Source organism: Callorhinus ursinus, unplaced genomic scaffold (genome assembly GCF_003265705.2).
Source record: "Callorhinus ursinus isolate GAN/ISIS: 27379988/994484 unplaced genomic scaffold, GSC_fseal_2.0 scaffold2, whole genome shotgun sequence".
Lineage (NCBI taxonomy): Eukaryota > Metazoa > Chordata > Mammalia > Carnivora > Otariidae > Callorhinus > Callorhinus ursinus.
Genome location: NW_027397064.1, coordinates 14,932,446 through 14,955,549, shown reverse-complemented (window position 1 = coordinate 14,955,549; position 23,104 = coordinate 14,932,446). Strand labels below are relative to the sequence as shown.

The following is a 23,104-nucleotide window of genomic DNA, read 5'->3' as shown; positions in this document are numbered from 1 at the left end:
AGCTGACACAGTTGAAGGCTTGGGCCATGTCAATCGGAGGAAAACCGAGAAGAACGAGCAGGTGAGCAAATCTGGCCTCCTTCGCAAGGCACTGCCACACGCTTACCACTATTTCGGCCGAGCAGCTCTCTGAGGTACTTATAATTATCACCTTTGAATTCATATTTGCAAACTTAGGCAACACACAGAAGGTAAAACTGGACCGGAGCTATAAAATGAGATTGTAAACCCAAGTCTGCCTGACTCCAAAGTATACAATCCTCCTACCGTACCCCATGCCTATAAACACACACTCACTAAATTACCATTTATTGAGTAACTACCGGGTGCCAAGCACCGTTGCAAAGGTCTTGCATGAATTAATTCATATAATCCTCACAAAAACCCTATAAGGCAGGTACTATTATTGTTCTCATTTTATAGATACACTAGGTACAGAGAGTTTGAATAACTTGCCCTAAATTATAGCATGTAAGTGGTGAATTCACCAGTCAGGTCCTGGAGCCCACATTTTCAACCACTGAGCCACTGGAGGCCTCTAGTCTCTCCCCTCTTTGCACTGGTAGGAAATGGGAGAGTTGAACATTAAATGGCTTGTTCTCCCAAAGCATCAGCACCATTGGTAACAGCAAATCCTACATCTGCTATGTGTCACTTACATATAGGACTGTCCCCATACATTCTTGGTTGCCAGAAATCCAGAGGTAACTTAGACAGGACTTCTGTTCACAGACAAAGCTTAAAGCTTTTGGAGATGAATCACCTCACAGGATAACTCCTTAAAGACCTAAGAAGAGAATTCTCTAAAACAGAAGAATTCAATCGCAAAATAAAACGACAGTATTTGAAGTTAGGGAAGGGGTAGGGGGTAAAAGGCAAGCTTCTGGAAGGTTGGCAATGTTCTAGTCTTTGCTCTGGTTTATGGTTACACAGGTGTTTGTTTTGGGATAATTCACTGATTGTACATTTATATCTTATCCACTTTTCTGTACGTGTGTATAGTTCATAATCAAAAGGCTAAAAGTCAAAGAAAAATGTTAAGTAAGGGTATTAAGGATGGAATAGGAAAATTAGTATTAGAAAGACCCATCCAACATTTTTCGTTAACCCTCTGGGTAAAGGTCTAAAGGTGTCATGGAAGATCTAAGTTTTTGCAAATTAGGACTTTCATAACTATTTAACTGTTCTGTTTCATATTTGAGCCACACAGCAATCCCTGCTCTCTGAAGTAAAGAAAACGTTTTACTTAAATGCTTGTTTTACTTTTGTTTTTGTTTTACTTTTCAAAAAAACTACTATCTTAAATTAGCATTGCTACATATATAGCCATACCATTAATTGTAAAACTGTAAGTGAGTAACAGCTCGACTTGGAACCAAGGCACATGTCCCCCAGAAGTAACTGGGGATGACTTCGGGTACCGAGGGTCTCCGATGTAGTTCAAGTGTGTCTTCTGTTTCATCTGAGAGCTGCTTGTTTTACTTTCTATTTGCGTACTAAGAAACTTGTTGGCAGGTTCCAACAAGGGTAGCCCATATTTGCCAACAGAAACATGGCAGGATTCAGTGTGTATTTCCTGTTAAGTAAGAATGCCAGTTTAAGGCAAACAGGAAAACAAGTCTTTCAACTGGAAGGCGATTTATAAGAATATGCCTGAGAAAGACAACCATTTTAAACGGGCAAAGTTAGCAAGAATAAATAAATGAGGTAATTTTTCTCTCTCTGAATGCCTCTAGGAAGATGAACCTTTTCATTGCACCACGGCAGGTCAAAAAGTATCTAGGATAAACTCTTGGTTGAAGTTATTTTATATGTGTTTTGATTAGAAAGGACGACGATGAGCCTTGGGCAAAGTGAGCCCCTCCATGCCCAACGATGCCTGCCAAAATTATTCTGAAATACGGAGGATGGTATAAAGGAAAGGTTCTCTTCTGCTGAGCAGAAATATAGCATAGAGAGTGGAGACAGATTAGCTGCTGTGAATCAAGGCTTCTATTCCTTTAGCTGTCAACTCTACTGGAGAGTTTCAGGCATTCCAAATCTGGAAAATAAAAGCTGTGCTGTGGGCTTTGGGTTCTCTTTGTTACTCGGACAGCTGCTAATCGTCCTGCTGTGTTTGGAACCAATGAGACAATGCTGTAACATTTAGCTTTTTGACATCCTGAAGCATCTAGATCATTCCCCTATTAAACATGTATTAATCACAAAGACTCTAAAAGCCAGGAAGATAGATGCACCTAGTAAATCTTCGCTCTTGCCTTTTACTTCCCACACTCACATTTCTACATTTACAGGCAGAAATGCTTAAAAGCCTGCTCCAGAAACTGACCAATAAAAAGCCCTGTTCATTACTTTATATCAGATGCTTGACGATTTCCTACCCCTGGAAAAGCCTTTCAGAAGGAGGTAAGACATTGATCATTCTGCTAAAAGAGCCTGTCTGTTTCAATAAATAGATCCACTGTGACTGCTGTCATCTTGACTTTTTAAGTGTGATAACTAATTCAGGAGTGTGGCTTTGTCACTTGCTACAGGGACATCCAAATCATCTATGTAGTTTTAAAAAAAAGCCATTAGATAAACCTAGGAAACTTCAGGGAGCAAAATATTAATACTCCTCGTACTAGTAGTACTAATTATCACCACGACTACTAATACGAGAGCTACTAATAATACTTGGGCTCCAAGTCAGGCCAAATTACCCCCCAGGTCATGGCCCCGAGCAAGTGAATAAATGGGAGCTAATTCTGGGTTCGGACACCTGGAAAAATGGAAAGAGTGTGGGCTGGATGAAGCCTCAGAATTCTGTGCACCAAAATTTATGTCAATAAAAAGGTCTCAGAGTTATTTCTTCATATTGGCCTTCATTTCACAAGAGCATTGAAGAGAGACATCAAATTCTCCATCAAAGAGTAGACCATCCATAGTACCTGTTATGAATGGGTGACCTGGTAGTCAACCTCCAAACAAAGGAAAAATTAAAAAAAATAAAAACAGATAGACTGATGTTATCACAGAGGCCCAGAATCCAATTTTCTTTTTTCTTCCTTACATATAATCTTCATAGGAAGCTTCTAATCACCGTAACACAAGATGAAGAGAAAAGTCTCAACACAAGGAGGCTCCTGTTAACTACAGAAAAGCAGCATTTGCCATTCTGAAATTGGAAATTTCAGAAAAGCAGAAAAGCAGCATTCGCCATTGGAAATCTCTTGAAATTAGACTGCTATTTTTTATTTCCAAGGCTAATGGACCCATAAGAGGCAAGTACAGTATTTGCAAGATGCCAAGCTGGTGCCAGCTCAAGGCGCTGAATTCCTTGGCTTTCGATGGAGTCTGAATATATCATGACTAACTCCTTCCCCATCACTGCTTCAGTGACAGTCCACCGTCTTCCAAATTGAAAGAGTAGGAAGTCAATTAGTGTCACTTATGATGTGAACACCTGTCGACTAAGACCTGGACTGAGACCAATTTCATTACCATAGCCACTCAAAGGCTGCCAGATGGCCAGGCCTTGGACCACTTATGATAGAGTCCAGATTCAAGGAGGTGACCTAAAGACAGAAAGGTCTAGAGTCCCATTAGTCATCTCCTGAGCCATCCAATTCCCCATCACATATACAATTGCAATAGGATACCTATTTTTCCTAATGGTCATTTAAAAAGACCACAGGAGCTGCTCCAAAAAATAGTTGTGCTGACCAGAAATTAAGGATATTCGCCCCTTAAATGATAAGCATTTTTACCAGCCATTGTTATTTTTAAATCTGAAACTACTTTTTAATAACTCAACTTTATTTCTCTTATTGCATTTTAAAACACATAGAATCGGAAAAAAAAAACACAGAAATGAAAAATATCAGACAAAGAATACAGTGGAGCATGAAATTATAGGCTACAGATTATCACTGACAGGGTAAGACAGACAGGCAGAGGGTACATTTCAATACAATTTTGGTTGCAAATGTATGTGTTCTATGTTACTTGGAATTTTTCCAAGTCCAAATGTTGCTTGGCTTAAAGAACGATGACTAAATGCTGAGAAATGATGGCCATGGATGGTAAACTAGAGGGTTGCAGTTGGAACAGAGAGAATGAGAGAGAGAGAGAGAGAGAGAGAGAGAGAGACAAAGATTGAGAAACAGGAAGAAGACCAATACTAAGGCTCTCCCTCATATTCCCAGTTGGTTTCACTACCTGGAAATCTGGGAAAGGTTCTGAACCCAGGGAAATCAAATATTCAAGGGGCAATATCTATGAGCCATAGAACAAATGCTGAGGAGCTGGTTTTTCAGTAATACCTAAGGAAGCCTTCGTTTTACTTGGAGCCAAATCTTTCCCTCCCAGTTTCTTGCTACAAAGACAAGCACAGAGTAACTGATAGGTGGAGAGAAGTGATGGAGACCTTTGGGTTAAATTACAACCAGCACATTTTGCAAATGCTTCATATACAAATGGTCACCACATGCTATGCTCTCAAAAATGTAGCCATAAATGATATTCTTGAAGGCCTCACATTTGAAATGCTGTCTTTTTGGCAATTGTCATAAAAGCTATGATCGAGGTTAGAGAAAGGAGCATAATATATGAGAAAGAATTTTAAGCTTGGGAATTTGCAACAATAGAATTAATGTCTTTTTTTTTATTATTGGGGTATCAGCCAAAAACGAATCTATGTGCCAGATAGTTTAAACTCCTACAGGCATTATAAGTCCGAAGCTGAAACAACCAAGCTATTAAATTTTAAAATGTTATTAAGGCCAATAGATGTCTTCAACTGGATCTGTGTTTGAAAATCCAAGATGACTTTTGTAGGCATAAAGAATAACAAAGGATGAATTAGGAAATCTATAATTGTTTCAGTACTTGAATTTTCTATTCTATTCTTTCTTTTTTAACTATGAGGTTCACAGCGTCTCACTGGGGCCCCTCTTTAAACACAACTTGCTGAAGTGTGAAATTCAGTATTACTGGCTCCACCCAGGAGTCAATCTGTAAATACTGGGAAGGACCTCATTAGAACAACACATCGCCTAGAAATAGTCCCACAGCATGGTCTCCAAAAAAGACATTGGAGCGGGCCTCCAGCACACTCCAGGCAGTTTATGGGAGTATTTCGTGTGTGTTCTGAAATAGGAAGGAAAGAAGAGCTGGAGAGAAAGAGAAAAAGCCATCATTCAAAGCACACATGCAATGAAGGTTATACTCTTGAAGAGTTAACAGGGAGATTTAAAGGGCTTCTTATGGGTCATTCTTCCCCAGACAATACCCTTTGATATTACACAAAGATTCGTTAAATATATCACCAGCCTCTTAGAGCCACACCTGAATTCAAGGACTACTCAGCACTGGTGTCTGCAATGAGGGAAGTGAACGCAATTTACGCTTTTTAAGTTCTATGACCTGTGCTCTGGTTACAAGACACTAATGAAATTAGTGTCTTGTAATATAATTGCTGCTATTCTGCCATATTTGTACTCCCTGCTTTCAGCGGAAAACAAAGCAACAAGAATCCCAATTATATACCATAATGATAATCACGCCCCTATTTTAAAATGGGGAGAAATGAGATGATGTTAGCTTCAAGAATTCCCAAGCCTCCCAAAGCATCCTCCTAGAAAGATTCCTAAAATCATGCTCTCCTTGAGCCCTGTAGGATTTAGTGGGTTTCAGTGCAGACAAGAGCTACACCAACAACTCTTAAGATCATCTAAAATTTTCAGATGGAAAAAAAAAAGTCTTTGATTATCTTGTAAAGTGGAAAGGAACACTTGATGAAGTTTAGCTGCATATTCAAAATCCCTCATCCGTCTATACGTGTGCCCCTGGCTTTGATAAAGTAAGATGGAGGAAGCTGTGCTCTCTTGCCCATCTTTACACTTTCTGTGCTCAAAATACACACTTATTATGCTAAAAAAAAAAATTAGGGTTGAGTCAAGAGGCAGATTTACAGCTTGCAGTGTGTTATCTAGACAGGCACAACTCTCCAGGGAGCCATTGTGAGCTTGCCCCTCTCAGTGTTTGTGCTAATGGATGTATCTTACCCAAGCTCCTTCCATACAGTGAACCTGTCGGTGGCAGGCCCCTATTTAATACCCACTGAGAAGCTGAAGCTATGTATTTGTCTTGTTTGTGTGCACACATCACCGTCAAAAGGTTCCGAGATAAGGATTTTTTAAAATAAATCATCTACCCCGGGGGCCTCCATTAAAGAGGTCTTTTTGACAGTGAGGACCAAACTGCCTGAGAAATTCATAGACAGAGGTTCTCAATGGAAGGTGCCAGGCAAAAAGGAGTGGCCCAATCTTCCCTTCTTCCCTCTCCCTGTCCCTGGAAGAGTGATTGCAAAATAGAACACATATTTCAAATCATTGTCATTTTACCCATAAGATATTTTAGATAGTTAATGTTTTGGAAAGCAGCCCTTGTGCTTTGTCATAAAATAAAATAAAATTAAATTAAATAAATATAAATATAAATAAAGTAAAATAAAATAAAATTAAAAAGATGGTTCAGGAGAGCCACAGAGTCCCTTTAGAATGAGCTAACCAATTTATCAGAATAGAGGAAGAAGGAATTTAATGTAAGATTTGTTTCTTCAGGGCTGTGCCCAAATTGACGGCCATTTTGCTGACTATTCCGCCAAATTCCCACCGCACTCCGGGTACCCACCTTCCCATGTGAGACCAAATCATTACTGACATTTTCCAATGAAGCCATGGTGTTCACTAGGCAGGCGACCACACGGATATCTGGCACCACCTTTCTTTTCTGTTATTGTAGTTCTGGGGTAGCCTATGGAATCTTTCTCATTTTTCTGGCACAGGCAAAAAAGGAAATAGCATGTCTGGTGGGGGGTGAGGGCAAAAGGTGGACACTGGGGGAAGACATTAAAAGAGTTATTTTTAATACGAATGGCTAGAGTTTAGGCTTGCTTATCTTGACAATTAAAATGTAAAACCTAAAAAAAAAAAAAATCCTCACAAGTCTTTACCTGAAGACAACATATGGAATGCTTTCTTACTGTATACCCACATGAAAACAGCACGCAGACGCTAGCGGGCAGAGAAGGCTCTGTTCAGTGGGCATGACATGGACAAGCATTTTAATGAGTCCCTGTAGATTTAAGATCTCTCAGTGCAGGATTAGTCCTGCAGCACAGCTCTTGGTTTTCCTGGTGTTTAAAGGAAAAAACTCTTTAAAGACATTAGTAGGGGGTTAATGGGAGGTTTGATAAAGTTTCTCTGGATCTTTTTATTAATGCTCAGTGCAAACTATCTCCAGAGTCTCTCCTGGGCTCCTCTGAGGAGGTAGTCATTAATTTAGCCAGTTGGAGTGATAACTGGTCAAGGTAGAAGCCCATCTAAAACCTTTGCTAGTCCTGCACTGTTCATTTCTCATCTCCACCAGGCACTTATTTTTCAAATCTCATGATGGCTTCTCCAGAGGGTGGAAAGTCAGTGTTCGTGTTTGAAGTAACGAGCACAGAAATAGACTGTCAAGTGTTTGGGGTGAAAGCTGGTGAATGAATTTCCCTTCTCACCAAAAAAATAAGTGTATATGAATATGTACATTTATGTAAGAATAAAGGCATAGGAGTGGAAAAACAGTGTCCTCAGTCTTGGGTATAAATAAAACTTTTATTTTCTTGGATGGAAAAACAGTTGACTGTTGAACAGCATGGGTTTGAACTGGGCAGGTTCACTTATATGTGTTTTTTTTTTTTTCCAATACAATACTGTACTGTAAATGTATCTTCTCTTCCTTATGAATCCCTTAATAACATTTACTTTTCTGTAGCTTCCTTTATTGTAAGAATACAGTACATAATATACATAACATAAAAAGTATGTGTTAATCGATTGTTTATGTTATCGGTAAGGCTTTTGGTAACAGTAGGCTATTAGAGTTTCAGGGAATCAAAAGTTATACGTGGATTTTTGACAGTATAGGGTAGGTGCCCTTAACCCCTGCACTGTTCCAGGGTCAACTGTATTAACATCTTTTTAAAAATGCAAAGCAATTTTTATCTGTATACAATAATTACTAGTATGCTCTATACACACTACTTGTCCATGCGACTGAGTCAGCCTTGAGGCTGGATAATTTAGTAGGTTCTTCTATTTTTTTCTCCTCCCTAGGACTAGTGGCACCCACCCTGAATACAAATTCATGGACCCCGGTGCCACACACAAGAGGCTGTGTACCATTGTACATCTCCCAGTTTATTTTATTCTTAATTATGATCATAATTAGTGAGTACGCTTAATAATTATAGAGGTGGCAACAATATTCAATAGACATGAATTTATTTTATGTATAACGTTAGAATCAAGGGACTATTCCCTTTCTTTAAAAAAAAAAAATTGTACTCCATGTTTTTAAATGTACATTTCCTAGGCATTATGAACTAAACCAGGAGCCCAGAGCTGGATCAGGGCTGTTAATAAGAAAATCGCCGCCTGGCTTCTCTGAAGCCCATTGTGTGCTCGTTTGGGCCTATAATTACTCAGGCACAGGAAGGACTCTCTAACCAGCTTCCCCCAAGAGGTACTAATGATCACATACCAAGCACTGGGGATGCGTGAAAAACTTCCCAGCAAAATCTCTTGACACAGTCACCCTACAATTTGTTTAAAGATTTTTAAAATGTGTCTTTAGAAAGATCTCTGACTTATATTCAACTAGTTTCATCATGTGTCTTTCCTTTAACTTTCTTAGGAGTAAGAAAAATACGACATGATTTACTTGAGATCAAGGGCAAATGAGAAATCATCTGAGCGAGGGGACAATGTCAAAGAGCAGTGCCTAAGATTATTTAAGAAGAAAATTGCTGCCAGCATCAAGCCAGCCTACAATACTGCTCAGAATGCACGTTTTCAAGAGAACTGAATGCTGCCTTATCAGAACACTCAAGCACATTCCACGTTATATTTAAACCTGAGTGTCACTGGGAAAAGATCTGTGGTACAAGACAGCGAATGCATGCTTGAAATTCGACTTGATTCCCTAAAATTGTGTTTATGTAGCCAAAACCTCTAAAAAAGGTGTCTTGCCAAATACTAAAATTGTTTCAAGGGGCACCTGGGTGGCCCAGTTGGTTAAAAGTCTGCCGTCGGCTCAGGTCATGATCTCAGGGTCCTGGGATCGAGTCCCACATCAGGCTCCCTGCTCAGTGGGGAGTCTGCTTCTCCCTCTCCCTCTGTCACTCCCCCTCCTTGCTTGTGTTCTCTCTCTCGGTCAAATAAATAAATCAAATCTTTTGAAAAAAATAAAATAAAATCATTCCGAATGTGACATTTACCTAAATGTTAGTCCACCACAACCTTGGCCAGGGTGGTTTCCGACAAATGACCCCAGCAGCTCAGCATCTTCTCAGCCTCCTTTCTGACTGTGTTCTTTCTCAATTTAGTACGCCAGAGCAGGGATCGGCAAACCTTTTCCACAAGGAGTGAGATGGTTAATATGTTCGCTGTGGAGGACATTCACTCTCTAAGCTACTCCACTCTGCTGCTGTCCCGTGGGAGCAGTCTCAGATGATACACCGACCAAGGAGTAGGGCTTCGTTCCTATAAAACTTCTCCACGGACACTGAAAATTGAATTTTCTATAATTTCCAAATGGTGCAAAATATCATTCTTCTTTGGGTTATCTTCAACCCTTTTGAAATAGAGAAACCATTTTTAGTGGGTTATACCCCACCTGGGAGAGGATCAAGATTTGGCTCCTGGGTTATAGTTTGCCAACCTCTGTACCAGGGCATTAACAGAAGTCAGATATTTGTGCTTTAAAAGTATCAGCAGAGCTTCCCCCCTCGCTCTCCTTCCTTTTCAAGTTTACAGAAAAGCCTGAGTTCTGGTCACATCTTATTTGGGTATAATGGGTAATATTCCATTACCATTCTCAAAATCACCAGGACGGTGCTTTCTGCCTGTTAATTTGATCACGAACCACACTTGGGGCCACTTTGGTACCGCCTGTCACATTTAGCTATGGTTAGGACCACTCCAGGATGACCTTGCTCTTCAAGGTCTTTCACCCCAGGCCAAACTGGACCTCTAGACTTCTCTACCTTCTTCTTGTTCCTTTCCACCCTTAGGTATAAATTACACGAGAGCCCCATTACCTGACAACTGCATTCATTTCAATCTGATCAGAGGCAGAATTTAAAGTAGTTTGCCCAGGCCCTTTCTGAAGCTTTCTTCTTCATTTGATATTTATAATTTTGTAGGATTTTCTTGAAATCACACAAAAATTGTCTAAGCTTCAGACCCCACAAAATCTGGTGCCACTATGCCTCGAGCACGTTACCTAACTCAATTGCTCTAAGATGTTTCCCCTTCTCCCACCGTCTCCCTGAAGCTTTCCCCTTACCATGTAGAAGACAGGTAGCAATTATACCCAGTGGGGATGAGAATTCCCACTGTTCTCCATTATCCTACTCAAATAATATAATACGTCTAATTAAAAGATGACAGAGAAAGAGAGAATGGGAACCTACCAGTTGAGTTAATAAAAGACAGTCTGCCTCTTGCACTTAGTTATTTTCTTTTCTTTACTCATTATTTTGGTTTTATTAAATTTATCGCTACTTGAGAAAGAGTCTGGTGATTGTTTTTACTATAAATAAATGTGTTAATCGACAAACAGCTACTGAATATCTACTATGGACTGTGCAATGGCATTCCATCAAGGTGTCCTGTCACTTTACCATTGATGTAGTATTTCCTTTCAGTCTTAATTGTCCATCCTAGAGAACAAGGCCAGTCTAACAAGCAACACCAGTTCACGTGATGACAAAACAACTGGGATTCTTCACAAGAGGTCCCAAAGGGCCGTTTATAACTGCCTATCCTCTAAGAGTAGTGTTGGGAGCATTCTGTTCCCATCATGGAGCCATGGAACCAAGCAAAGGCAGGATCTTGATGGAACACTAGGAAGGTCGGCATTTCTATGAAGTCATGAAATCTGTTTTTCAAACTTATCACTAGAGCAAAGTTGCTCAATCTTGGCACTGTGGCCATTTCAAACCAGATGATTCTTTGTTGTGGGGGCTGTCCTGTGCATGATAGGATGGTTAGCAGCATCCCTGGCTTTCACCCACTAGATGTAATAGCGCTCCCAACTGAGATAACCAAAAATATCTCCAGACATTGACAAATGTCCAGGGAGGCACGCTGAACAACTAACTATACCCGAGATGCAGCTAGCTTACTGTTTCGCCTTGCAGAGGAAATAACTTGGTAGGTGTGGATTTGGAGGGGTAGAGAGGAGGCAGCATTCGGGTGTGTTCTGCTAATTCTGCGGGAGCATTTCCTGGAATTTTTCCCATCCTTGAAATTGCCGTTAGAGCCCATTTCTGAACATCCTGTGGAAACAAGCCCTACTTCTTCATGCTCATAGCTCATGACTGTATTCTTGGAATTACAGACTTTTAGAATTAGAAAAGATCTTAGAGATCAGCTAGGTTCAAACGATTATGTAATCCACCAAATATCTGAACTCCTCCAAACTCAGTGTGTTACAGATGTTTGTCACTAGGACACTGCAGCTGTGCCAAGAGAGATCACCAGATGCCATTTCATTGTCAAATATCTAGAATAGGATCTCATGCAAAATAAAAATCAAAAGTGTGATCACTGGGGCACCTGGCTGGTTCAGTCTGTAGAGCATGTGACTTGATCTAGGGGTCATGAGTTTGAGCCCCATGTTGGGTGTAGAGTTTAGGTCCGTACGTACATATGTACGTACATACATACAGACATACACACACATGTAATTGTTGTCCCAGGTGCAGTTCAGAGTTAGTAGGGAATACAATCTGTGGCAGTTCATAATGTTTTAAAACAAACCAAACAACCTCGAGTGTGATTTGGCCCCAGAGCTGGAAGACAGGGGTGGGGGACTTGGGGGTGGGAAACATGCAAACTGGCTCTGTGATATTAAGATCTACTGCTGGCTGCCATCTTAGCATTTTTAGCAAAACTATTCACAGTTCTGCTGCTTGGCCAGGAAAGCCTTGTTTCATTTATACCGCATCTCTCTCTCCCAGTGACACAACCTGTATTCATTTGCCCGAGATGGTCCACTTAAGTAAAAGTAAACCAAAGAAAAGCCATTTAGAAAACAAATCACCCAGCAGTCTGCTTATTCATTTTTCATAAACATCAGAACCATCTCCTCCTAAACGAAAAACACAACAGTCGCTGGAGGATTTTAGATGGAGGAGGGGAAACATAAGTTTCTCGAGGAACCGCTCTTTGCTCCTTTTGGAAGGTAACAGAGAAAAGTGACAGGGTAGGGAAGAATTGCCTTTTCCTCCGTCTGCTCTTTTCCCAAAGTGACTTCTGTGGAGCTTCCCACCCTCAACCACTTCCCGCTGCTCCTTCCCACTCTTGGCATAGAGGTGGGGCACCGGGGTGGAGGTGGGAGCAGTCCTATGCCCTCTCTGCTCTCCACACCTGCAGACCTGTCCAGGGTGAACAACTTCCGTAGCACAGGCTTTCTCCTTGCAGGGAGCCTGCAGTCAGCCAGCTGAGCTAGTCTCTGGGTGACACAGGGCAAGTGTCAATAGAGCCAGCCCTTTTGGCCACAGAAATAAAGCTTATATCCTTCAATCAAGCAATAAAGCTGACATCCTGAGTTCCCTTTGTCTTGGCTCCAGTGTCAATTGTGTTTGAAGTGGGAGGGGGAGGAAAAGCATGATATTTACCTCTTAAGATCCCAACAGTAAGATTTGGGTTAGAATGGTTTAAATAACCATGTGAGAACATGAGCCCATTCACACCACATTCCACAACTAAATGATCAAAGCCTGGTCAAACATCCATTTCCGTGCCCAGATACTCAAAGTTTGGTTTCACCAATGGGGAGCATGTCAAGCTGAACACAAGGATGCTACTAATTATCCAATCATTGTAAAAGAAAGCAACTTTGTCCTTTCGGGAGCAGGGAGGAGGGTGCTCCCTGGTTTCAGGTACTGGCCCAGACATTAGCTTGGGTGAGTCAGGTCACCTTCATGAACCTGTTCAGCCATGAGAGCCTCAGAGGTGGTGGTGATAAAACCAGGTATCCCAGGAGGGTTTGTGTCTGTTTGTTAAATAAGTTACTGATGAGAGAAAGAACCCTGTGAAAACAGGGCAAAACCAGACAGCCATGAAACGGTGGCTTTTAGGTGGTAATGCTAACAATCATTTATTCTATGTATTCCTTCCAGAGTGAGCCATCATGTCTATAGGTGTTCCTAAGGAATTTAGTTTAACGAAATGATAGGCACGACTTCAATTAGAATATAATTGTGTGTATGTAAATATGCTCAGGGGAGCTTTGATAGAGTTTATGGTTGCTACATTCACCCAGAATTTTGGCCTACGTTATTAATTTGCCCTACCATGAAGAAAGGGTTTGTTCATCAAAGATAAACTATTCCGCTGATACTGCATTAGGGAACTCCAAATCATAGTAGGATAACGAGGCAGTGCTATGCACGTACACAACTCTGTGCTAAGCAAAAGCTTTCTGGCTGGCCACATAGGACGTCTCCTTATTGAAAGATTTATTTTTAATTTTGAACAGCTTTCTAGCATTACCCTTCATGAAAATTAAAATAGGGAGCTGGAATTTTGTCCTGTTCAGCAAACCTCCTGGAAGGGCTGCTCACCATGGCAGAGAAAACCTCATTGTGTCAGAGGAATTCCCCCATCCACCTTTCTGTTAGAGCTCAAAGAATCACGCCTACATTTTTAATAAAACTTGGACTTTTTTCCTCTCCTAATGTTTTTGCACCTTTTCTTCTTTTGAGGATTTTTTTAGCCTGTCTTCTTTGGGCTCCTTGGGCCTTCTGGCCTAGTAGGAGCTGATATAATCCCTTGGCTCAAATTCTTATGTATATAGTCATAGCCATTCCCACCCCCCCAAATCTGGGGGAGCCAAGCCTGTCCTCAGCATGTCTCCCAGAGGCTATTCTCTACCAAAGAGAATGACTTCACCTCGTACAGCCTCAAAAGGTCCCTTCCTACTTTTAAATCAGTTAAGAACACGAAGTAGTGATATGTTTGAGGATAAGTACATCAGGCTGAACATAAGATTATTGATTGAATCATAAACCAGATTCCCCAGTGGGTGCAGAGAGGTTGGCTTGGTCTAACTCAGAGACACGAGTAGCACCAATATGTCTCCCAAGATCTATGGGCAATATTTCCAAAGAAGAACTAATAAAAAGCTGGCAAAGGCAGAGTACTTGGTGATGCTATCAGAACCTCCTAAATCATACTAGTCTTTGTAGAAAAATAAAACCGATTACCATGAACAGTGCTCACCACCTACAAGTGCCGAAATAAAAGACAAAAGCATAATCAGATGACCTGTTCACGCCGCATATTTTAAAAGATGTCACATTTGTATAGCTGAAGCTGCCTTCCGGTCACATTTGCCACTCTCGCTCCAGTTTAAAATCTCACCCGCGTCGTAACTTTGTATTTATTCTAGAGAGTTCGGAGCCAAGCGGAAAAATAATGACTTTGGATTGGGACACTGGAATACTTTTCACTATAGGATCAATTAATATGGATATATTTAACTATGGAGTGCACTTACTGAAACATTCATTTAAGAGAGAAGTGCAGTAAGAGGGGACAGGGCTGCCGGCAATTTATAATCCTTTTCCGGCGAAACTTGTTGTTCTTAAGAGCCTCGTGAAAGAGTACACCACAGTTCTTTTCTCCTACTCCCCTTTAACTCGCCAGAAATAAATAACAGGGAGCCAGCAATGTGAGGCAGAGATCCAGGATGGAAAATGAGCTCGAGAAAGCGTGGAAACGTTTTCAGGGGAGGACCTGGAAGGAGGGGGTCAGGAGCTGGAGATTGTGCAGATTGTGATTTGAACTTTGAAATATCTGATACCGAAGACTTTGTTAACAATTCTGCAACTAACTCAGCAGAAACTCTTCATGAACAGAGCATGTTTGCAAGTCTGTGGAATTAGAAGAGGAAACCAATGCCAGAAATGGGGTAAATTAACTCTCCTCTCCCACGTGTCAATTATGGATTCAACTATGAAAGTGGCTGCAAAACCAGTATATGTTTTCAGGAAAATGTTGTCAAACCGCACAGAACACCCATTAAACTATTCACTGTTCACAGATTTACGTGATGACGCTAGCAGAGGTCCGTATACATTTTTTAAATTCTAAAATACCAAACAAGATCAAAATGATAGCCACTGATGCTTTGGTTGGAAAAGGTAGCAAATGCCGATATAGCACTCTGCATTGGTAAAAATCAATTTTACAATTCAAGATAATCTGTTAAATGCTCTGATGTCCAGCCATGGACCTTGTGATTAAAATGGCTGACATGAATTCCTTACAAGAGAAGTCCAACATGGAGCGACCCAGCTCACTAGACTGTCGTCTCCTTCCAATCAGACACTGCCTTCTAATCTCACTGAATCACCACCACTTGGTATAGGTCATGCTATGCAGTTGGTGTCCAAAAAAATATTTGCTGAGCGAATGCACGTTCTTCTAAGTATCTTTTGTATTACAAAGCAGCTCATGGGTTTATAATTAGATCCATGTGCTTCTACTTCAGTTGCAGAACTTTAATATCATTCATGGATACCAACATAAGCCCTCTCTCTCTCTCGATTCATATCATACAACAAAGAAGATCCGATTCCTACCTGCTTGGTTGGTTGTCACAGTGACAGACACGGATTGGTCCGGGCTGGGGTTATACTTGGACACTCCATTCACTGCCCAGATTTCAAATGTGTAATTGGTGTGAGCCAGGAGGTCAGTGATGGAAACTTTGGTGGTCTTCAGGCCATTCTGCTGTGGGGTATAGTGGACCCCACTTCCACAGGGTCGGCACTTGCTGAAATCACCAGCTCCACATTTCTTGCACACCACATTGTAGGAAATATCCTGGCGGCCACCTGTGTTCTGGGGACTGCTCCATTCCAAGTTCACTGAAGTCTCATTGACATTAGAGATCAAGTTGAGGGGAGCAGATGGTGGGCCTAGAAAAAGAGAAAAAAAAATACATGCACACATTATCACACCAAGAACTTAAAACTATCCTTTTGGAATCGCTCAGAGTTTATATTCTTCTCTGCAGCTATAGGAGGTAAGGTGTGGGCCCATGTGGCAAAGAAAGCAGAAAACAGATCAAGCCAGCAAAAACAGATCTTTTAAAAGAACCACATGAAAGAAGGCTGCCTGTATGTCATTCTCAACCCTGTGCAAACAACAGTAGCACTGATTGCCACTTGGAGATGTCGTGCATCTCGACATCAAATGGGCTTCGAGTGCGGGCCTCTCTTTGAAGCGGCAGGAAAATACCAAAAGTTATCTAGTTTTTATCTCATCATCTGAAAACAGGCATATGAATGTGATTCTAGTTCCCAGGGCCACGGTGGGACTCTGCTAAAGTAATAGTTATGTACCACTTTTTTGAAGCTACATCACAGTTCCCAAGTACAGCACGTCCTCAAGATGGAAGAAAATTAACTGAATTGTATAGATATGCCTCTTCGGTTCAACACAGTAGTTGAGAGCTCAGTTCTTTATATGTAATTCGTAGGAACTGGTGTGACCTGGTTGCAGAGATGTCAAAGGTAGAGTTGTTGGGAGATCTCAACTTGAGGCAGAGATTGCGCAAAGGCTCCCAGGCCCCGCGTCCTGCCCTTCAGGGACCTAAGGCTGCACCGGGCCCTTTTAAGCAAACTCATTCCCACCGACATCAAAGAGTTTATGAAACACAAACGGTGCTGGTGGCTGTTTCGAAACAGAACTGACTGCAAACAACATAGTGGTTGGTTGTAAAGATAGTAGTAAAAAAAAAAAAAAAGACCAGAGATCCATGCTGAACCCTCTTGCTTCTTGCCGTAGATTCGTCTTCGCATGCCAAGAAGCTGTTAACACACACTGCCTTCAAGGAGAAGAATCGGGTGGGAGAAGGGAGGGAATGTTCCTGGTCTGAGCCACTTCCAAAGGTTGAAAAGACACCTGCCACGCTTTAATGAAAAATACCTACTCAATGGAACACATGGAAAGTCCTCTCTTTTCCTTCCTCTTTCCCATTTTGGTCTTGCCAGAAAAGAACCAGACTGAGTTTTAATGAAAATTTGAGGTTTCTGCTCACTGTATTTATTCTATTTCTAATTTACTTGCACTGACTGCTTTGAGGGAAATGTTTTGTGTTCGTCAGGAAAAGGAAGTTAACGGGAGGTCTGTATGAACTAGGAAGAAGATTTAGCTAGTCAACCATAATGGAATGTGTTGTTCCAACGTAGCCATTGAGCAGGAATTGAAAGAGGTAACCTATTAATCAGGAGTCATACTCAATATTTATTACTTAGCTCACGCTAATGAATGGCTAAAAAGGATTTTGGTGGTAACACCGAATAAGGGTAATCCACCCTCCGTTTCTCTTCATAAAGCTTACTTGAAGACGCTCACAAAGCAAGCAGGAACTCCCAATCTCCCCTTGAGACTAATTACCAACAACCTCTCTTAGTTTTGAGATCTGCTCCCCGTCCAGTGTTGTAAAATATGTGTTTAAAAGTAAGACTACCCCACAGAAGTCTGCAGGAAAAAAATGCAAATTTCTTTCTTCTTTAGATTTCAAATTTATAGCTACGGTCCTTAATGCACTGACTGGACTATGATAAAGATAAATAAATGGTTTCTGAATAAACGAACACAGTTACTTAAAATCACAATGTCCTAGGGACAGATAGGATGTTAAAGATCATTTGGTCAAATAACTTCATTTTAAAGATGAAGGAACTGAGATACAGTAAGTGGATCTGCTAATAGTGAAATTTCATGCAATTTAATTAGTGACAAAATTGGACTAAAATCCAAAAGTACTACCTCCCACTCTGGGGTTATTTCCACTCCCTTATGGGGCCCCCCATAAAAGGTATAATAACAACAAAATCGGCAGTTTCAGCCAAAGTTTGAGACGTGAAGGTAGGAAAAGGGAAGGTGTATTTTCAATCCTGCTCAAATTCTAGAGATGCTTGCCACCACGGTGAAATCCATTAGTAGTCTGCCGCTAAAGCTGACCACAGCGTGGTTTATAAAATGGGTCAGCCCCTCGTTCTTATTTTGCTGCGACTTCCAGGGTTAAATACGAGTGACTCTTAAATCCATTAACCTCCCTGCCAAGGTTCCCGGTCCACTTTCGCATGGGAAAAATGTGACACAATGAATCAAGCAATGCAGAAGCAAAAAGTCAGTAATTAGTATGTAGGACGGGGCATGGCAATGTCTAAACGGAGAAGAAATGGAGCAGAAAAGGAAATGGTCACAGGACTCAGAGATAGAACACTGCCCGGTGGGGCGGGCGGAGATGCTGCAGGATTTCAAAATGGAGTGCTGGACCAAAACAAGTGGTAGCCTCCAACAGCCTTCTTCCCTTGGGCAGCGATTCTCAAAGAAGACCCTGGGGTAGATGCTAAAAGGAAGACAGGATAGGATGCGGCACGCTCAAGTTCAGGGACGGCTCCGTGAGTGGTTTGGTGAATTGCACCGCACCTTTTATGTGTTGCTGCCATAGGGAGTGATGTTACCTGGGCTTCAAAACTGGACAAGAGCAGAGTTTCGTTTTGTGGGTTTTTGTGCAGGCTAGGGGAGCAGAGGTAAAAATGCCCACCCAGGACTACTTTAATGGCATTCTGCAGAGGCCTGGGAAAGAGCTCAAGCTTTATACATTAAAATCCTAATGGTGGGTTAGGTTTGCAGGATCGTGGTTTTCTTTCTTTTTCTTTTTTTTTTTTTTTAAAACTTGTGTCAATTAAAAGATGGTAAGTATATTTCCATTTATAAGGAGGGACCATCTTTTCCTCAGAAAAGACAGTAATTTCAAGACAAGGAAAGTATACACTTTAATACAGCCAGAAGTCCAGCCAGACCCAGCAGTGATACTTAATATAATAGAAGCACCTTAAAACCATTACCTGTAGAAATGACTATCAGGAAAAGAAAAGAGTGTTTGCGTAACGTGGGCTCTCTCAGTAAATACAAGGAATCCAGGAGGGAAAAACTTAACTCTCCGATTATCCTGTCTTTTGTTTACATAAGTAGCGTATCTGGATATTTGGGAACAAGTAAATTTCTGACAAGTGATTGTGCCTTTCTCATCAGAAATCTGCAAGTCTCCAGTGACAAATATGAGATCTAGAACAAAATGGGATAGCCATACCATTTGTTTAATCTTTTAGTCACCAGGATTCTGTCCTTCCCAAAACTCCTCACTACTAGCCCATATATAGGACTGGCAGCAATCCTGCTTATGGTATTGCTCCACGTTTCAGGTCACCTTTATTTCCATGTCTTACTCTGTTCGGAACGTGCAATGGGGTCTTGCTATTCAGACATACACTGCTTATCTATGTCTATCACCGGGTCTATCTGCGCCTCAAGAGAGTTGATATCTTCATTATTTCCCAGTGTCTCCCCTGATTCCCCGTTCAGAGCAAGCTCAACAAATGTTTGAGGCATCGACAAATGAATGGATGACTAGACAGAAAACTAACAAAGTCCCCTAATGCATCTGAGGCCCACTACCTATGGTGTGTGAATTAATACAGCCTTCCCTGAGCTAAAACTGGAATAGTCAGCTTTTCCCATAGAGACTCATTAGCATTAAGCCTTGTAAAGGAGTATCTCGATGTACCTAGTTTAAATCAAGTTCCCTTTTCTAGAATTTAAAAATACTTTGGAAAAAGTCAGTAGGGCTGTATATCATATCTTAGTGGTTACTCCTGTTGGGAGGGACTTACGGACTCTTTCGTTTATTCAACAGGCACTTACTGAGTATTTGTCACCTGCTCTAGAAGATGGAGGGAAAAAGAAATCTGATTCATTCTGATGCTTTCCTGGATAAGCAAAGAAGGAGAAGGCAGGAAATCGGGGGAAGGAAAAGACTAAACGAAGCTAAATATGGTGAGCACAGGAGGTGTAGAGCCGGCTGTCTGCTCGCTTTTGTCATTTTTATAGCTCCATTACCAGCCAATGTGGCTGGAGCACTAAACATGGGCTCCACAGGGTGCCTGGCTGGCTCAGTTGGTAGAGCGTGCAACTCCTGAGCCGAGGGTTCGAGCCCCACGTTGGGTGTCGAGATTCCTTAAAAATAAAATCTTAAAGGGGCGCCTGGGTGGCTCAGTCGGTTGGGCGTCTGTCTTCAGCTCGGGTCATGATCCCAGGGTCCTGGGATCGAGCCCCGCATTGGGCTCCCTACTCGGCAAGGAGTCTGCTCTCTCTGCCCCTCCCCCCCCATTTGTGCTCCCTCTCTCTCTCTCTCTCAAATAAATAAATAAATAAAATCTTCTTAAAAAATTAAAAAAATAAAATCTTAATAAATAAATAAAATTAAAAAAATGTGGGCTCCATCTCAAAGTTTTGTTAATTTAGGATTGGTTATTATGACTTCCTTTCCCCATCTTGGTTCCAGGTGATGGTTTATTCAGGTTTGAAGCTATGGAAAACTTCGTATCTGAAGAAAAGTTAATTTTCACATTTTCAAAAGGCAGGCTGGTATTTTCCTTATTAGCCTTTGTAGAACCACAGTTTTCCTTTACATTTTATTTTTACCATCAAAATTAAGACATGTTTAAATACATATCAATCAAATGCTGAAGTGCATGTAAGGAGAAAGAAAGGTTCTTCCTTTACCTTATTTTATTTTTTTACTTCCTTGGAATTTACATATTAAAATCCCTCTCTGCCACCAAGAATGGAGTTAGAATGTTAAACTCTTCTGAATTTCTCATGTTTAGCATGCCCTTCACATTTTAAATATAATTTAGTGGCACAGACAGTAAAAGCTCTGCTCCCAGAACCAAAAGTCAAATGCAATAATCCTTAACCTACGAATCCTTTACACTAGGATTCAACAAAATTTCCTCTGTGAAGGGACCAATAAAGAGTCAATATTTCAGGCCTTATGGGCCACACATTTCTCTGAAGCCACTATTCTACTCTTCACGGTACCGTGAACGCAGCAAGCAACAGCATAGAAACAAATGGATGTGCCTGTGTCCCCAAGAAAAATTTATTTGCAAAATCCAGGGGCCGTTGAATTTGGCATTCAGGCTATAGCTTGCCAACCCCAGCCGCTGAGAAGTCGTCAGGAGCAACGGACTCTCCCCTCAAAAAGATGCTCAGAGGAAGCCTCAAAATTTGGCACATGAATTCTAGGGACTTCCAGCACATTCCGAACCTATCTAGGCAGCTCAGGGTAAGGACCCCTGATTTACACCTTCATAAAGCCCTGGCTTCTGAGGTGGAAATTACATCTACCTTCCCTGACTCAGGAAGAAATAAAATATATGAAATATTATGGCCTATTTCTTGAGTTTCTCAGTGCTCTGAAAGAAATGGGTGCTGTATTCCTGCCACTGTGGATAAACTGAATGAACATCCATTTGCTTCACTGGTGTGAAATACTTTCTCTCTGGCACAGCAGGTACTGGTGAAAGGTGCTACAATGGGTAATTATTATTTTCTGGTGGGATGTCAAGTTGCATTCAGTTGACGGGAGTCGGACAGTATGAAGTCCCAAAGAAGCTGTAGCCAAATTACAGCAAAAGCAAAGGACTATTATATCATATAATAAAATATCATATCATGTGATATCATAAAAGGAATCTTGATCTTCCTTAACCCATCCTGTGCTCTCCTCTGGGAAAAGACAACCTTCCAGAAATAAAGCACACACTATCTGGAGAAGCTAAGTGAATGTGACATTTAAGAAGGGTGATATTCCAAGTATAAAAGAAAATTCCAGTAATTCTATAAATCTTAGTTCTTCCCTCCGTGTGCATCGGACTAAAGTATAATTCCTTAGTAGTTCAGAGAACACAACTTACTGGCTTACGTCAGGATTTAAAGTAGCCCCATGCAGGAGAACCGATGTTACCACAGCCACATGAAATCTGTATGAGCCTTACTCACATAATAAGGTCATCGGAAAGGAACCAGCCAACACTGAACCTAAAGTCCTAAATGCCTCCGATATGAAGGAGGAGTTTGGTATGAATCATTCCATGGAAAGTCAAGGCTAAACTAAGTGCTCCCTATGTAACCCACCCGCAACCCACAAGTCCAATTAAATGTATTTTTTTGTTCTTATAGAAAGCAACTGGAACTGCAGCAAAAGATAGAAAGAAAAAGGTGGATGCTGTGCTCACTGCGGCTAGAAGTGGGTTCTGCTGAAGGGTTTAAATCCACAGGGACACATGATCTAATATGCCACATCAGCCTGAAATTGCTATTTCTTATAACAACCATGAAAGCGCTAACAGACTCTAGAGCCAAGGGGAAAAAGAAATCAAGTTGAAAGTATCCATTATTGGGGCACCTGGGTGGCTCAGTCGGTTAAGCCTCTGACTCTTGATTTTGGCTCAGGTCATGATCTCAGGGTTGTGAGACTAAGCCCCGTGCGGGGCTCCACACTCAGCCCAGAGTCTGCTTGGGATTCTCTCTCTCTCCCTCTGCCCCTCCCCCCACTCATGCAAGCTTTCTCTAAATAAATAAATAAATAAATAAATAAAATATTTTTAAAAATACCCATTTTTAGCACAACTCTAGACATGTAACTCATAGATTTTAGTTGAGAGGCAGACTAGCTGCGCTGCTGTCAAGAGGGGTTTCCAGAGCTCTCACAGACATTTAATACGTAACGGATTTTTAATCACCATTTTAAAATTCAATGTCTGAGCCATGAAATTAATTCTGGATGTGGAAAGTAACATTCCCCAAGAGCACGGGCAGAAACCTGACTCTTAAATGGTCAATTTCTTCAACTGCTACTACTGTCACCCTACAAAAACGCCAAGGCAACCAGGACAAGACAGATCTTCTGAGGAAGAGGTGCTGTGGGTCTCAAGTTCCACTTCACAAGGCTTCATTAATCAAGTACAACTTTGGGATTGTCAATAATACTTCAGTGCCTTTGCTGTAAAACCCTCCAACCCTCCAGATAAGCCCATGTTAATCTCTCTCCAGCTGAAAGACAAGCTCTAAGGCAGAGTCAATCATTAGGATGTGTACGTTTTGACAGAAATGAAGCCCACGCCTCCTCCCCGGAC

At 41.3% G+C, this 23,104-nt stretch overlaps 1 protein-coding gene and 1 long non-coding RNA gene across 4 annotated transcripts in view; one reads left to right on the top strand and one right to left on the bottom strand.

Moving 5' to 3' along the window:
• The window catches only part of EPHA4 (EPH receptor A4), a 141,621-nt gene that overhangs the window by 45,811 nt on the left and 72,706 nt on the right, over nt 1–23,104 (bottom strand). For all 3 annotated transcript variants that reach the window (XM_073878125.1, XM_025886907.2, XM_073878122.1), the window contains exon 5: nt 15,686–16,024. In XM_073878125.1, coding sequence (XP_073734226.1) covers nt 15,686–16,024 — 339 coding nt within the window. The remainder of the gene's footprint in view (nt 1–15,685; nt 16,025–23,104) is intronic.
• On the top strand, nt 18,383–22,526 carry LOC141370200 (uncharacterized). Its single transcript, XR_012374047.1, has 3 exons — nt 18,383–18,520; nt 19,819–19,958; nt 22,149–22,526. It is a non-coding gene; the product is annotated as an uncharacterized lncRNA (long non-coding RNA).